General features: G+C 42.7%; 1 protein-coding gene across 1 annotated transcript in view; it reads right to left on the bottom strand.

Annotated features, from left to right (window-relative positions):
• ap2b1 (adaptor related protein complex 2 subunit beta 1) overlaps positions 1 to 15,280 on the bottom strand; it is a 267,540-nt gene that overhangs the window by 166,301 nt on the left and 85,959 nt on the right. The window contains exons 10-11 of the mRNA XM_034177495.1: positions 11,135 to 11,250; positions 2,937 to 3,102 (exon numbers count right to left, since the gene is read on the bottom strand). Of these exons, the coding sequence (XP_034033386.1) occupies positions 2,937 to 3,102; positions 11,135 to 11,250 (282 nt within the window). The remainder of the gene's footprint in view (positions 1 to 2,936; positions 3,103 to 11,134; positions 11,251 to 15,280) is intronic.

The following is a 15,280-nucleotide window of genomic DNA, read 5'->3' on the forward strand; positions in this document are numbered from 1 at the left end:
AAATGTAAATGTTATTAAGAAATGATCAGACAGTCACACATTGTCAGGTTTGACCTCGCCTACAAGAAAGAACTCAGACAGAGAGTTGAGATGTCTTTAGTGAGCTTTGCAAAGGGGAGACACAGCAGAGGCTGGCAGCTTGTGCAGTTCTCCAACAGTGACATCCTCCGCGAGGCTCTTTTATTGAGTGTAAAAAACAAAGATAAGGATAGCTACATGAGTCCATGGTTACAACATGTGCTATTAGTCATGTGCAGATACATTTGCAATCAACTGAATCATTCCAATCTTAGGTACAGAGTGAGTGGTTTTGCTGAAGCTTGCTAAATGTCAAACTGTAAATGGGCTGACTTGGCTCCTGCAGCTGTGCTATCTATCTGGGAATATCTGAGAGAAACAGTTTACAGAATTTAAAAGAGCAGATGTAATAATAAGATAATAAATGAATCATGTTTGTACAGTACATTTTATCTAACACACATACAAAACAAACATTCAACCATTAACTATTCTGCAGAAAAAAGTGATACGAGTTGTAAATAACAAACGTTACAGAGATCACACTCACTGCTTATTCTTGGAGTCAAAAGTTCTAAAATTTGCTGTTCTTGTTGTGAAAGTGTCGTGACACGGACCCACAACAGGGGGCGTTAATGAACGGACAATGGATAAGCCAAAAAGTAACAATTTAATGTTGTGAATCGCACAACAACGTACAGACAATAACAATATGGTGGACTGTCAATCATACACCAGGTGACGTGTGGGCAGGCTCGACGATAGAAGATGCCTGGAGAGAGAACAGCTGGATCCCCATACAGCTTCCAACACCAACGGAGCTGAAGAACACCGGAGCCGCCAAGCCCTGCGCCCCAGGTGGCCGCTGTCTTCAGCAGTCAGACCCGGTACTGCTGGCAGAGAACAGAGACAGTCCAGATGAGTGTGAGTTCGCACACTCAGTAATCCCCACAGTCTGTATTAAGTAAAGGAGGGAAAACCTCCACCTCCAATCACACACACTCGTGCAGCTCCTGGTCAACCACTTATCTGGGTTGGGGTGTGAGGCGAAGCCGTCGCTGTCACACCAAACGCCAATCCCTCAGATAAGGACACACTCCAGGAAAACGGCTGCAACAGAAGTCCAGGTTATTACACACAAAGTGTCAGTCAGCAGAGAAATTACCTGAATGATAGTTGATTTCTCGGCGAGGAGGTGGAGTTGCAGTCCGGTCTTTGTAGTGGTGGTGATGGGTGACAGCTTGTGTTGATTGATGACAGCTGTCACCTCCAGCAAAGCCGACGCCCTCTCGTGCTTGAAGCCCTCACTTCAAGCAGGGCGCCATCTTGTGGTGGTGGGCCAGCAGTACCTCCTCTTCAGCGGCCCACACAACAGTTCTGATCAATTTTAGAACTGCTCAAATACTTTTTAGAGCAAGGAATAAGTTGCTTCCAGCGCACATACAAAAAATGTTTTCTGATAGAGATGGGAAATATAATCTAAGAGGAAAATTGAATTTGAAAACAAAGTGTGTAAGAACAACACGTAGGAGTTTTAGTGTAACAGTCAGTGGAGTGAAGCTCTGGAATAGCTTGCCTGAAAACATTAAGCAAAGTAAAAAACATCCAGTAATTCAAAAAATATATAAAAAATTAATTTTTGATACATATAAAAATGAGTAATATAATTTAATCATTACATGTACAATGTAATCAAACTAATGCTGTTTTCTTATTATATTCAAATGTCCTTTCACATACCATATGACTACATGTAAATTAGGGGTAGGGCTTGATAAGCTTAAGCTTCATTCTACTCCTTTTTGAAACATGCATGATTTATAAATGTACTTTTTGGGGAAAAAAATGCTGATTTTAACATGTTTTAAAAGAAAGAAAGAAAGAAAGAAAGTAAGAAAGAAGAAAGAAGAAAAGAAGAAAGAAGACAATTAGTGTCCTCAGTTCCCAAATGCTTATTGAGTGTTGTGAGAAGGAAAGGTGATGTAACACAGTGGTAAACATACCACTGTCCCAGCTTTTATGAAACGTGTTGCAGGCATCCATTTCAAAATGAGCAAATATTTGCACAAAAACAATAAAGTTTACCAGTTTGAACATTAAATATCTTGTCTTTGTGGTGTATTCAGTTGAATATAGGTTGAAGAGGATTTGTATTATTTTCATTTACATTTCACACAACGTCCCAACTTCACTGGAATTGGGGTTGTACTATTTGAGAGGAACGTTAGTATTTAAGAAGTCAAAGATTTGAACTATTGTAAAAACTCACTGCACTTCTGTTAAAAGTGTTAACATTTGGAATAACTGTCCTGATAACATCAAATTATCTGGTACTTTAAAAGGCTCTATAAGAACAATACGATTGCTTCTTAAAATCTGATGAACTAGGTTTATAGATTTTTGTTCCTGTTTTTGGGGATTGTGCACCATGTTTGTCTGGCTGTGTTTTCTTTTTTTATTGGTTAATTTATACTGCGTGTGCTGGTATTTGCTGTTGGAAGTATGCGTGTATGTGTATGTATGTATGTATAAGGGGTGGGCGTTTAGAAGCTTTGCTTGTGCCCACACCCTTTCGGTCACACACGTTCACTGGTGTATTGTCTTGTTTGTCAGTTTTTTGTTATTGTTCAGTCTGTGTGCCAAATAAATTCATTCATTCATTCAATATAAAGCACCCATGAATTAATGAACGCCTACAACCCAACTGTGCACAGATTAGCCCGGGTATTCCCAACAGCGTAAACAGCGTAAAGTGCTCTCATCCATTCATTCATTCAAGGTGTGCTCGAACACAGGCCGAATGAGTCCTTTATATGTGTACTGTTCAACATCATCAGTATCACCTGTGCAAAGTTGGCCTATCTGCTGGGACAGCTGGATGGACAGTGGGTGTCCTGCACAGTGTCTCACAAACCCACCTGGGTACTCTCATCGTGGAAGCCCTCCAGGAAGCTCTCCAGTAACTCGTCAGCATTATCAATCCTCTCAGCGTACTCGCCAACAATCCAGATCATGGCAGCGCGGGCATCTGGCTCATCCAGTGAGTCCAGATTCTCACACAGGGTAGCAATGATGCTTTCATACCTGAAGAACAAGACTCCAAAAGTCAGAAAACACCTTCACGGGCTGCTGCGATGACCAGTTTGAACAGCACAAAACCCGAACTTTACAGGTGAACTACAAATGATAAACCAACAGAAGAGGGTTCTAGAAGCTACATCTGACAAACACTAAAGCTGTGAAGACATTCACATTTAAATGTAATCTTGGCAAACATTCTCCAAGTGTATTTTGTATTTTCTTTTCAGTGGAGGTGAACTACAAATGATAAACCAACAGAAGAGGGTTCTAGAAGCTACATCTGACAAACACTAAAGCTGTGAAGACATTCACATTTAAATGTAATCTTGGCAAACATTCTCCAAGTGTATTTTGTATTTTCTTTTCAGTGGAGCCGGTAGGCTTTATTTTTATTTTACTCTGACGGAGTCAACTTTACACGGTTGCATGTTTCTTTTATTTCTGTTTAGCACTCTTCTCTTCTGGTTGTTAAGTGTATCTACTTATCTACTAATCTACTACTTATCTTATTTAACGACAGTCCTATTGTGAATCGCTAGCGGTTAGCATTCGCTAGCAGTTACCTTTCACGAGCTAGGTCGACCCCCCCCCCCACCGTTACTTGTATAGCTATTTCTTTTTTACAAGTTTGATACTTCTGTTAGTTTTTCAGTGTAACTGCTGTGAATTTTAGGTCATTATTTTATTCCTATGTAAATTTTAGGAGTGGCTAGTATTTTCGCTAGTGGTTAGCTTGCGTTAGCTAGTTCGACCCCCCTCCCCCCATTTCTTTAATACTTATGTTAGTTTTTAGTGTAACTGTTGTCAATTTTAGCTGAGTACTTTACTCTTGTGTCATTCTTAGGAGTGTTTTTTTTCTTCTTCTTCTTACTGTTCCTACATTTCTAATAATTTTGCTCCTTTTTCAGTGTAACTGCTGTGAATTTTAATTCATTTATTTACATCTTTGTGAATCCTGTGTGATCCTTAGGAGTGGTTAGCTTATTTATTATTGTTAGCTCGTGCTTGCTTGGCTATATTCTTGAATTTCCTAGTGCACAAAGTACACTACTTTACACCGTCTGTAAATCCTGCACGATGCTGGCAGATAGGGTGGCTCTCAGAGAGAGCTGTGTCTGTAAGTTAGAGCAGCTTCTTAGCTCAGTGGGGTTACATGTTATGGGCACTCCAGATGAGGTTAGTGTTGGGCTGGCTAGTGAGCCCATTAGCACCAGCTTAGAAATGCCGGCTGAGGAGGACGGCTTTCAGACTGTGGCTAGGTGGAGGAAGCCCCGTAGGGCTTGGTGCCCGGTTGTGGTACCCGATCACACTCACCATTGCGAAGTGTGAATCGGTTTTCTCCCTCGGATTTGCCTGATGTGAATTCTCTGAGCCCACGAGTGACTTCCATTCCTGTCTCCAGGCCGAAACGCCGAACTTTGGTGATAACGGATTCTATCACCCGCAAAGTCATGTTACAGACACCGGCAGACGTTAAATGTATTCCTGGGGCTAGAGCTCCCGACTCTGCATCTCATCTTAGAGTGCTGATGCTGTTGAACGGAAGACAGACTAAGGAACATGACATGAGATATAATCACATAGTTATTTACACCAACAATGTCAGGATGAAGCACTCAGAGGTCACAAAAATAGACACAGAGAGGACTTGTGACCTTGCCAGAAAAATGTGTCAGCATCGATTAATAGTCTCTGGTCCCCTCCCCTCCCAGGGTACTGATGACTGGCGTTTAGCAGGCTGACATCATTAAATAGGTGGCTGGTGCAATTTTGTAGACAGCAAGGCTTTAGCTTTATTGATAACTGGCCTTCGTTCTGGAGCCACCATGGCTTGCTGATGCCAGACGGCCTCCACCCTACTGGGGACGGCGCCGCCATCTTGTCTGCGAACGCAGATAGAGCTCTACAGGGAGGGTAACATTAGGAATTTACAGCAGGCCACAGAACAGATGATTAGAGACCCTGCAAGGCTTATGACAAATGTGGGTGTGGAATCCATTAGCTTAACGGGGAAATTAGTGCAGAAAATCCACTCGTGATAGTGCAGTTTAATTCAAACAGTTGAGACTGTGGCCCATTTCTGTAGACGTGTCCATAAAAATCATAGAGGGATATCCTTTGCAAATTTAATACCCATTACTGCATTGGATGATGTTGAAATTGAGGATAGCCCAATGGATGTTCCAGCAAGAGCAAAGATTTCATGTCTGCTACCTACAACACTTGTGGAATGTCGCAAACCTAAACCTACTTCTAGGCTTCTTATATATGCTACTCTGGAACCACCCCTAAACCCAAACAGTTCAACTGTCAACCCCACTGAGGTCCTTAGGCTGGGTCTCATTAACATAAGATCACTATCCTCAAAATCATTGTTGATTAATGATCTCATTATTGATCATCACTTAGATATGATTGGGTTATGTGAAACCTGGCTTAAACCTACAGCTGTCCTCCCCTTAAATGAGGCCTGCCCATCAGCATATACATTTAGTCACGTCCCTCGTGATGCGAAGCAAGGCGGGGGTGTTGTTCTTATTTATAAATCTAGGTTTACCTTATTAGCTGTTCAGGGTCACAAATATAACTCGTTTGAGCATCTGATTCTCCGCTCTGCTCAGGATATTACACATTGCCAAGGTCAGAAGAATAAAAATCAGCCGCATTACTATGTCACTGTTTATAGGCCTCCTGGCACATATTCTGAATTCTTAAATGAATTTGGTGCATTCATCTCTAGCTTGTCAACCAGTGCAGATAACATTTTGATCATTAGTGACTTTAGCATTCATATAAATAAGCCTTCTGATCCCCTCTGCAAATCATTTATGGAAATTGTGGATGCATTAGGATTTCGGCAATGCATTCGAGACTCGACGTACATTAGTGGAAATACCCTGGATCTGGTTCTCGTACGTGGTATTGCTGTCACGAATACTGACATCATGCCTCTTACATCAGTGGTCTCTGATCACTCACTTATTAAGTATACAGTTTTGCTGCCGTGTTTAGTGGGGCAACAACCTTATTTATCACTAAGGCGATGAATCAACTCCTCAACTAAGACTGAACTCGAAGCTAGACTGCCTGATGTCTTAGCTTCACATTTGACAAATACCCACTCAGTAGACAGACTTGTGGATAGTTTAAACTCAGTGCTCAAAACAACACTCGACATGATCAATCAATTTTATTTATATAGCGCCAAATCACAACAAACAGTTGCCCCACGGCGCTTTATATTGTAAGGCAAGGCCATACAATAATTACGTAAAAACCCCCACGGTCAAAACGACCCCCTGTGAGCAAGCACTTGGCGACAGTGGGAAGGAAAAACTCCCTTTTAACAGGAAGAAACCTCCAGCAGAACCAGGCTGAGGGAGGGGCAGTCTTCTGCTGGGACTGGTTGGGGCTGAGGGAGAGAACCAGGAAAAAGACATGCTGTGGATTGGAGCAGAGATCAATCACTAATGATTAAATGCAGAGTGGTGCATACAGAGCAAAAAGAGAAAGAAACACTCAGTGCATCATGGGAACCCCCCAGCAGTCTAAGTCTATAGCAGCATAACTAAGGGATGGTTCAGGGTCACCTGATCCAGCCCTAACTATAAGCTTTAGCAAAAAGGAAAGTTTTAAGCCTAATCTTAAAAGTAGAGAGGGTGTCTGTCTCCCTGATCCGAATTGGGAGCTGGTTCCACAGGAGAGGAGCCTGAAAGCTGAAGGCTCTGCCTCCCATTCTACTCTTACAAACCCTAGGAACTACAAGTAAGCCTGCAGTCTGAGAGCGAAGCGCTCTATTGGGGTGATATGGTACTACGAGGTCCCTAAGATAAGATGGGACCTGATTATTCAAAACCTTATAAGTAAGAAGAAGAATTTTAAATTCTATTCTAGAATTAACAGGAAACCAATGAAGAGAGGCCAATATGGGTGAGATATGCTCTCTCCTTCTAGTCCCCGTTAGTACTCTAGCTGCAGCATTTTGAATTAACTGAAGGCTTTTCAGGGAACTTTTAGGACAACCTGATAATAATGAATTACAATAGTCCAGCCTAGAGGAAATAAATGCATGAATTAGTTTTTCAGCATCACTCTGAGACAAGACCTTTCTAATTTTAGAGATATTGCGTAAATGCAAAAAAGCAGTCCTACATATTTGTTTAATATGCGCTTTGAATGACATATCCTGATCAAAAATGACTCCAAGATTTCTCACAGTATTACTAGAGGTCAGGGTAATGCCATCCAGAGTAAGGATCTGGTTAGACACCATGTTTCTAAGATTTGTGGGGCCAAGTACAATAACTTCAGTTTTATCTGAGTTTAAAAGCAGGAAATTAGAGGTCATCCATGTCCATGACAATCCTGCAGTTTAGCTAATTGGTGTGTGTCCTCTGGCTTCATGGATAGATAAAGCTGGGTATTATCTGCGTAACAATGAAAATTTAAGCAATGCTGTCTAATAATACTGCCTAAGGTAAGCATGTATAAAGTGAATAAAATTGGTCCTAGCACAGAACCTTGTGGAACTCCATCATTAACCTTAGTCTGTGAAGAAGATTCCCCATTTACATGAACAAATTGTAATCTATTAGATAAATATGATTCAAACCACTGCAGTGCAGTGCCTTTAATACCTATGGCATGCTCTAATCTCTGTAATAAAATTTTATGGTCAACAGTATCAAAAGCAGCACTGAGGTCTAACAGAACAAGCACAGAGATGAGTCCACTGTCTGAGGCCATAAGAAGATCATTTGTAACCTTCACTAATGCTGTTTCTGTACTATGATGAATTCTAAAACCTGACTGAAACTCTTCAAATGATTGCGCAACCTGTGTTAAAACCACGCTCCCCCAAATCACAATCACCTTGGTTCAATGATTATCTGCGTGACCTCAAGCATAAAGCAAGAGGTCTTAGAACAGAAATGGCGTAGTTCAAAATTAGAAGTATTCCACCTTTCGTGGCGTGATGCTATCTTAGACTATAAGCATGCATTACTGGCTACAAAGCGGACCTACTACTCTGATTTGGTCAACAAAAACAAGCATAGCTCAAAGTTCTTGTTCGACACGGTGACAACACTTATTCGTGGACAACCACATGTAGTTCACTCTCCTTTTTCCTGGATTACTTTTGGAAGAAAATAGAAGACATCAGGTTAAGCATAAACATAAGCATGCCTTAACCCAGCCACTACACCCTGCTATTGAGGTGGGCGCCATTACTGGCCCACTCTTGGGCTGACTGTGCTGGAAATTATTAGTCTCTCCTTAACTTCTGGATCTGTTCCTAAATGTAATCTGTTCTGCAGTGATTAAACCATTACTTAAGAAATCTAATCTTGACCCTAGTGTATTGAAAAACTATCAGCCGATATCAAATCTATAATTTTTCTCTAAAATTCTGGAAAAAGTGGTGTCACGGCAGCTCGTAGACAATCTTACTGAGAATAATCTCTTTGAGCCACTGCAGTCTGCTTTTATAAAATACCATTCCTCAGAGATGGCTCTCACTAAAGTGGTGAATGATCTTCTGCTTACAATGGATACGGACACCACTACAGTTCTGGTGCTGTTAGATCTCAGTGCTCCATTTGATACCGTGGATCATCATATTCTACTTGATAGGCTGGAAAATCACTTTGGGGTTACTGGGAGTGCCCTTGCATGGCTGACATCATACTTGACCAGTTGTTCTTACTGTATTTTGTACAGTAACACTACTTCTAACCTTAGTGACATGAAATGTGGGGTTCCACAGGGGTCCACTGTAGGCCCCCTGCTTTTATCCCTTTATATAGCACCCCTTGGGCACATATTGCGGCATTTTGGGATTAATGTTCACTGCTATGCTGATGATACTCAGTTATACATGCCGATAACTGCTGGTAATCTCATCCACATAAAATCCTTAGAAGAGTGCCTTGCAGCAGTGAGAAGTTGGATGTCTAGCAACTTCCTACTTTTAAACTCTGATAAGACTGAACTGATGGTTCTTGGTCTAGTGAGACATCGGCATCAATTTGACCAGTTAACACTTAGCCTAGGCTCGTGTGCCATACATGGACAAAGTGAGGAACCTTGTGGTCATTTTTGATCCTACATTGTCCTCATTAGAAATATTACGAGGACTGCTTTCTTCCACCTGCGAAATATAGCAAAGATTTGTCCCATCCTGTCTATGGCTGATGCTGAGACCCTAAACCATGTGTGATTGTGGCATGTCAAAAAAGTCCATTAACTCCTGGAAATAATATATTCTGACTTTTTCCTGTGTAACAAATCCATCTCCATGTCCAGACAGTCTGTAAAAACAGCGTCATGGAGATGTCCCATATCCATGTTCACACCATCAATAAACCAGAATCCACACAAACAGAGCGTCACCATACTTTAAAAAAAAAAGTGTGTCATGTCCTTTAAAGACTTTTATCCCATACATTTGTCTTTTCTAGCTTGGACTACTGCAATGTTCTGTTTTCTGGTTTACCACAGTCCAGCATTAGGGCTCTCCAATTGGTTCAAAATGCTGCAGCCAGACTTTTGACACGAAGCAGAAAGTTTGACCACATTACACCCAATTTGGCGTCTCTTCACTGGCTTCCTGTCCCAGTGAGATCAGATTTTAAGGTTCTGTTGCAAATCTCAAAATTAGTGCATATTTAAATGATCCTAGATTCAACCTTTCATTTGAACAGTCAATGATGATGTTGAAATAACAGAATATGACGTGGAAGTAGGACCTGGTATGATTTTCCTTTTAATTGTAAACCAAATTATGCATTAACTCAGAACAATTAAACCACATGAAATTCATGAAGACTGAAAAGACTGTTAAACCATGTCAAAAACCACAGCTAAAGCTTGGAGAATATTTTAAAAATCAGGGTAAAATATCAATAACATACCTTATACTAAAAAGCCACACATTCTTGTGTAAATTCCTGTAAATCCACTCAAAGCCACAGTGTCTTTTTTCCCATGAAAAAAAGTCTACATTAATAAAAACTAATTTACATTGTTGTGTAAATTCATGTAGCCTAAATTCACTCAAAGCCACAATGTCTTTTTTTTTTCAATGAAAGAAAGTCCAGATTAATGAAAGAAAAAAAAAGGCACATAATGTTTTCTAAAATTCTGTTTGAACAGCACAATGTTTATTTTCCAGAGAGAGAAAAAAATTCTTACCAGTTCGCTTTTCCCGTTCATCTTTCAGGTGTGTTCATGAAGCCAGCAACAATTCCACGGATTCTTGTCCTTATCACACTTTTTTCAAACCATAAAAATGAGTCATCATAACACAACATCACACTTATGTAAACTTTTGAATTAATCTGCGGCTCTGTTCTTAAAGTTAGCAGATACATTCCATTCGTGTGCTGGGACATTTTCCTCAAAGCTATGTAAATGCTGTCGGAAACACTCTGAAAGATTTTGGTGTGACATGTTCTTTAAAACATACTGTAGAATAATGGAAATAATGCACGCCGCTATCCAGCACCAAAATCTCAATGAATGGAAAGTATGTCTCCGCACCTGAAGAATTTCGATTTATGTTCTGCAGTTTTCTTCAGAAAAGCCTCCCTGTTCCCTGCAGCATTGTTGTTCGCATCTAATCCCGCGGAAGACCACGTCAATTGAGTCAGCTGTACACCGGCCTCGGCCTCAGTGGTGTCTCAGCGACACTGTGCCCCTTCAATAGAAGGACCGGAGAATGTAGCGCCCCGCACGCTGTGGTCACCACCAAGACAAAACACAAAATGCAGAGATCGTCCTCTGGTCATCGGGCTTCATGTAACACTTGTGTTTTGTCATGGTTTGTGTCATCTGGATGTTAACAGGATAAAATAAAGACCTGAAATTGTTTAGGTAAAAATTTCCCTGCAAAAATGGGTTTGTGTGCAGTCAGATTCCCACCGCACTACAAAATCGTGAGATGAAGCTGGATGTCAGTATAACAGCATAGAGCCATTATTCCATTGTCTAGGGAGAACCCTGTAAACACTCTGGAGGTTCAGAGGAAACATACTTGTTGGGATATTTACGAAAGATGTCCCTGATGACCACAATTGCCTCTTGAACCACATAGTTGACCTTGGTCTGGATCAGGTCCAGCAGGGTGCTGACACAGCGTTCAGCTGATTGCTGGGCAAAGACACAGGATCAACATCGTTAGTGAAAATTACATTACAGTGGCTTAAATACAATGTTATGTCATTTACTCCAAGAAGCAGAAAAATTTGCTTTCGGGACCTCCCACTTTTGTTTTTGTCCCAACTTGAATGGGCAATCATATCATATGCTACTGTAGAGTCCGATCTGATACAAACTATTTCTTTTTGCCACTGATGATAATAATAATAATAATAACAATTTATTTATTATAGCACATTCAGGAGAAAGATGTATAAAATGCTAAACATCAAATTACAATAAAACAAATCTGCAATATCCATAAAACAGCTAATACTTAAAGACAAATGCATATAAATGAAAAAACGTCAGATATACTTCAAACAAGATAAAACAATAAAACGCATGATAACCCGGACAAAATAAACAAATTTCAATATTTGCCTTAAAAGATTCAACTCTACCGTACTGATGTGATGACAAGGGAGCTGAGCCAAAAGGTGAAGCTCTCAATCTACTGGTCAATCTTCATTCCTACTCTCACCTATGGTCATGAGGGTTGTGTCATGACCAAAAGAACTAGATCACGGGTACAAGTGGCCAAAATGGACTTCTATAGGAGGGTGGCTGGTGTCTCCCTTAGAGATCAAGGCTCAAGGTTCAAGGAACTTTATTTGTCATGCCAACTCACATTTACATGTTAATGGTATGAAATTAGTACTCAGGTCCCAGTTATTTAAAAAAAAAAGAAGGACATGTCACATGTGGGGTGAGAAGCTCAGTCATCCATGGGGTAGTTCAGAGGAGAGCCGCTGCTCCTTCACGTTGAAAGGAGCCAAATGAGGTGGTCTGGGCATCTGGTAAGGATGCCTCCTGGGCGCCTCCCTAGGGAGGTGTTCCAGACACGTCCATCTGGGAGGAGACCCCGGGGAAGACCCAGGACTAGGTGGAGAGATTATATTTCCACGCTGGCCTGGGACCACCTCAGGATCCCCCAGTCAGAGGTGGTCAATGTGGAAAGAGAAGTAAGGGTCCCCTACTGGAGCTGTTGCCCCTGCGACCCGATCGCAGTAAGTGGTTGAAGATGACTGAGATTCAACTGAAGTGGACTTTGTAATATCAAAAAGTAAACGGTTCCACAGCAAAGGAACAGGGGAGGCAAAGGCTCAGAAACCTGCTGACGTCTTAACCCAGAGCACCACAGAGCAGGTCCACACAATCTGATCAAGAAGCACATAAGGGTTGACAAAAGATCAAACAGGCAGGTTGGTGTGTGGCCCTGTACGGCCTTACATGTCAGCAGTAAAATCTCACAATCTGTTCCATCATTCACATGAACACAGTGAAGGCAAACAGAACATTCAGGACCCTCATCTATCATCATCTATCAAACAGTGCATAGAAAAGGTTCTAAATTCTGTTGTACAAACAGAAAAAAAATGATAAACAATGGAGCCCATGGAAAGACACCGTGACAAAATGAGGCAGAGGAAATGTGACCCGGCCCAGAGGAAGCCCAGGGCCCCTGTCTGGAGCCAGGCCTGGATGTAGCGCCCGTCAGTGAGCACCTGGGGGCTGGGCTTGCCACGGAGCCCAGTCGGGCACAGCCTGAAAAGGCAATGTGGACCTTCAATCTCCACCCCGTGGGCTTACCACCCGCATGGGGAACCGCTGGTGTCGAGTGCGCTGTCCCATGGGTGGCAGTAAAAATTGAGGGCCTTGGCGGACCACACCTGGGCGGCAGGGGCTAGCTCTGGGGGTGTGGAACGTCACCTCACTGTGGGAGATTTAGCCGGAGCTTGTGCGGGAGGTGGAGCGATACCAGTTAGATCTGGTGAGCCTTGCCTCCACGCACAGCCTCGGCTCCAGAACCACTCTCCTTGACAGGGGTTGGACCTTATTTTTCTCTGGAGTTGACCAGGGTTTGAGGTGCCGGGTGGGTGTGGGGATTCTCACGAGTCCCCAGCTGAGCAGTGCTACGTTGGAGTTTACTCCGGTAGATGAGAGGGTCGCCTCCCTGCGCCTTCGGGTGGGGGGGAAACTCTGACTGTGGTTTGTGCATATGCACCGAACAGCAGTTTGGAGTATTCTGCCTTCTTGGAGTCACTGCCCTGAATGGAATCCTGTGTGGGGCTCCCTGATGGGGGACTTCAACACACACGTGGGAAATGACAGAGACACCCGGAGAGGCATGATTGGGAGGAACAGCCTCCTTGATCTAAACCTGAATGGTCATTTTTTGTTGGACTTTTGTGCTAGTCATGGACTGTCCATAATGAACACCATGTTCGAACATAAGGATCCTCAAAAGTGCACAAGGAACCTGAGCACCCTAGGCCAAAGATCGATGATTTTGTGATCGTATCATCTGATCTGAGGCCGCATGTTCTGGACACTCGGGAAAAGAGGGGGAGAGGGGCAGAGCTGTCAACTGATCACCATCTGGTGGTGAGTTGGATCAGAGAGTGGGGGATGACTTTGAACAGACCTGGTAAGCCTAAATGGATCGTGTAGGTGAACTGGGAATGTCTGGAGGAGCCCACTGTCTGAAAGATCTTCAACTCACACCTCCGACGGAGCTTTTTTAGCATCCCGGTGGAGGTTGGGGACACTGAACCAGAATGAGCAATGTTCAAAGCTTCCACTGCTGAAGCTGCAGCAGTGAGCTGTGGCCTGAAGATCTTAGGTGCCTCAAGGGGCGGCAACCCTCGGAACACCGTGGTGGGCATCGGTGGTCAGTGAAGCCGTCCAACTGAAGGAGGAGTCCTTCTGGGATATGTTATCTGTGTGGGAGGCAAAGCAGCGGGTGTGGGAGGAGTTCAGAGCAACCATGGAGAAGGACTTTCAGTCGGCACCAAGGTGCTTTTGATGGACCGTGAGGCACCTCAGGAGGGGACAATGGGGAACCATCCAAACTGTCTATGGTCAGGATGGGACTCTGTTGACCTCAACTCAGGATGTAATCCGGCACTGGAAGGAACACTTTGGGGAACTCCTGCTGTTAAGGATTTTATATATATATATATATGTTATCACTGTTAAACATTTGTACCTTCGTCTTCTTTCTCATGAGAACGGTGTTGTGCTGTTTTGCACCTGTCTTAACCAAGCCTGAGAATTCAATTTTGTTTTAGCACTCTGGGGTCAATCTGAGCTGGGAATGAAGGGCTGGATGTACTTATTATTATAATATAACTTTGTTTTCGCAGCCTCTTAACGACTGGGAGTAAGAGAACGTTTTGACTGTTGTGATGTGGTGCTTAGTGTGAAGGAGTGTGAAGGACAGGACACTTCAGGCAGATGCAGAACAGCTGATAACTGCAACAGACGAACGAGATGTGCTGACCTGTGTAAAAGAAAGTGTCCTTCCTTACAGCTGCACTTATTGACGTATGCGTTTATGTTACGGGAAGAAACTTGTCTTGCGTCATCACCCCCACCCTTAGGACAAGTTTTTTGTTTATGTGATGAGGGCGTCTCTTAATAAAAAGAGCGGAAAAGCAGGCCAGACTTTAGTGTAGCCTTGGTGTACAGCCTGGCTGCACTCCGCGCGTAAAATTTGACTTTCTGTCTCACTGGTGTTTCTTGACTCTGTCTTGTTAAAGGTTTTAAAAATGTTTGGAGGAGAAAATACCCAACATTGACTGGGGGCTCGTCCGGGATTTGAACCCGGGACCTCTCGCAAGTAAAACAAACATTAGTGTCATCCACAGTTTTGGCACTACCAGATTATAGTAAACCATTCATTCAAACAGCTGATTGTAAGAATGAGTCCATGACTAGTGTTTTGGTTCAAGTGTATGGCTCAAAATTGAGGCCAGTTGCCTACTACTCATCTAAATTGGATGCAGTGGCAAGTGCTCTACCACCATGTGTACAGGCTGTTGTTGCAGCCTTTATGGCTGTTCAAAGTAGCAGTAATGTTGTTCTATTCCATCAGTTGACACTGGAAGTTCCACATGCAGTTTCTGCACTTCTGTTGCAGACAAAAATGAGCCTTTTGTCCCCAGCAAGACATCTTTCGTGCATGTCCTTGCTATTA

Source organism: Thalassophryne amazonica, chromosome 9 (genome assembly GCF_902500255.1).
Source record: "Thalassophryne amazonica chromosome 9, fThaAma1.1, whole genome shotgun sequence".
In the NCBI taxonomy this organism is placed as follows: domain Eukaryota; kingdom Metazoa; phylum Chordata; class Actinopteri; order Batrachoidiformes; family Batrachoididae; genus Thalassophryne; species Thalassophryne amazonica.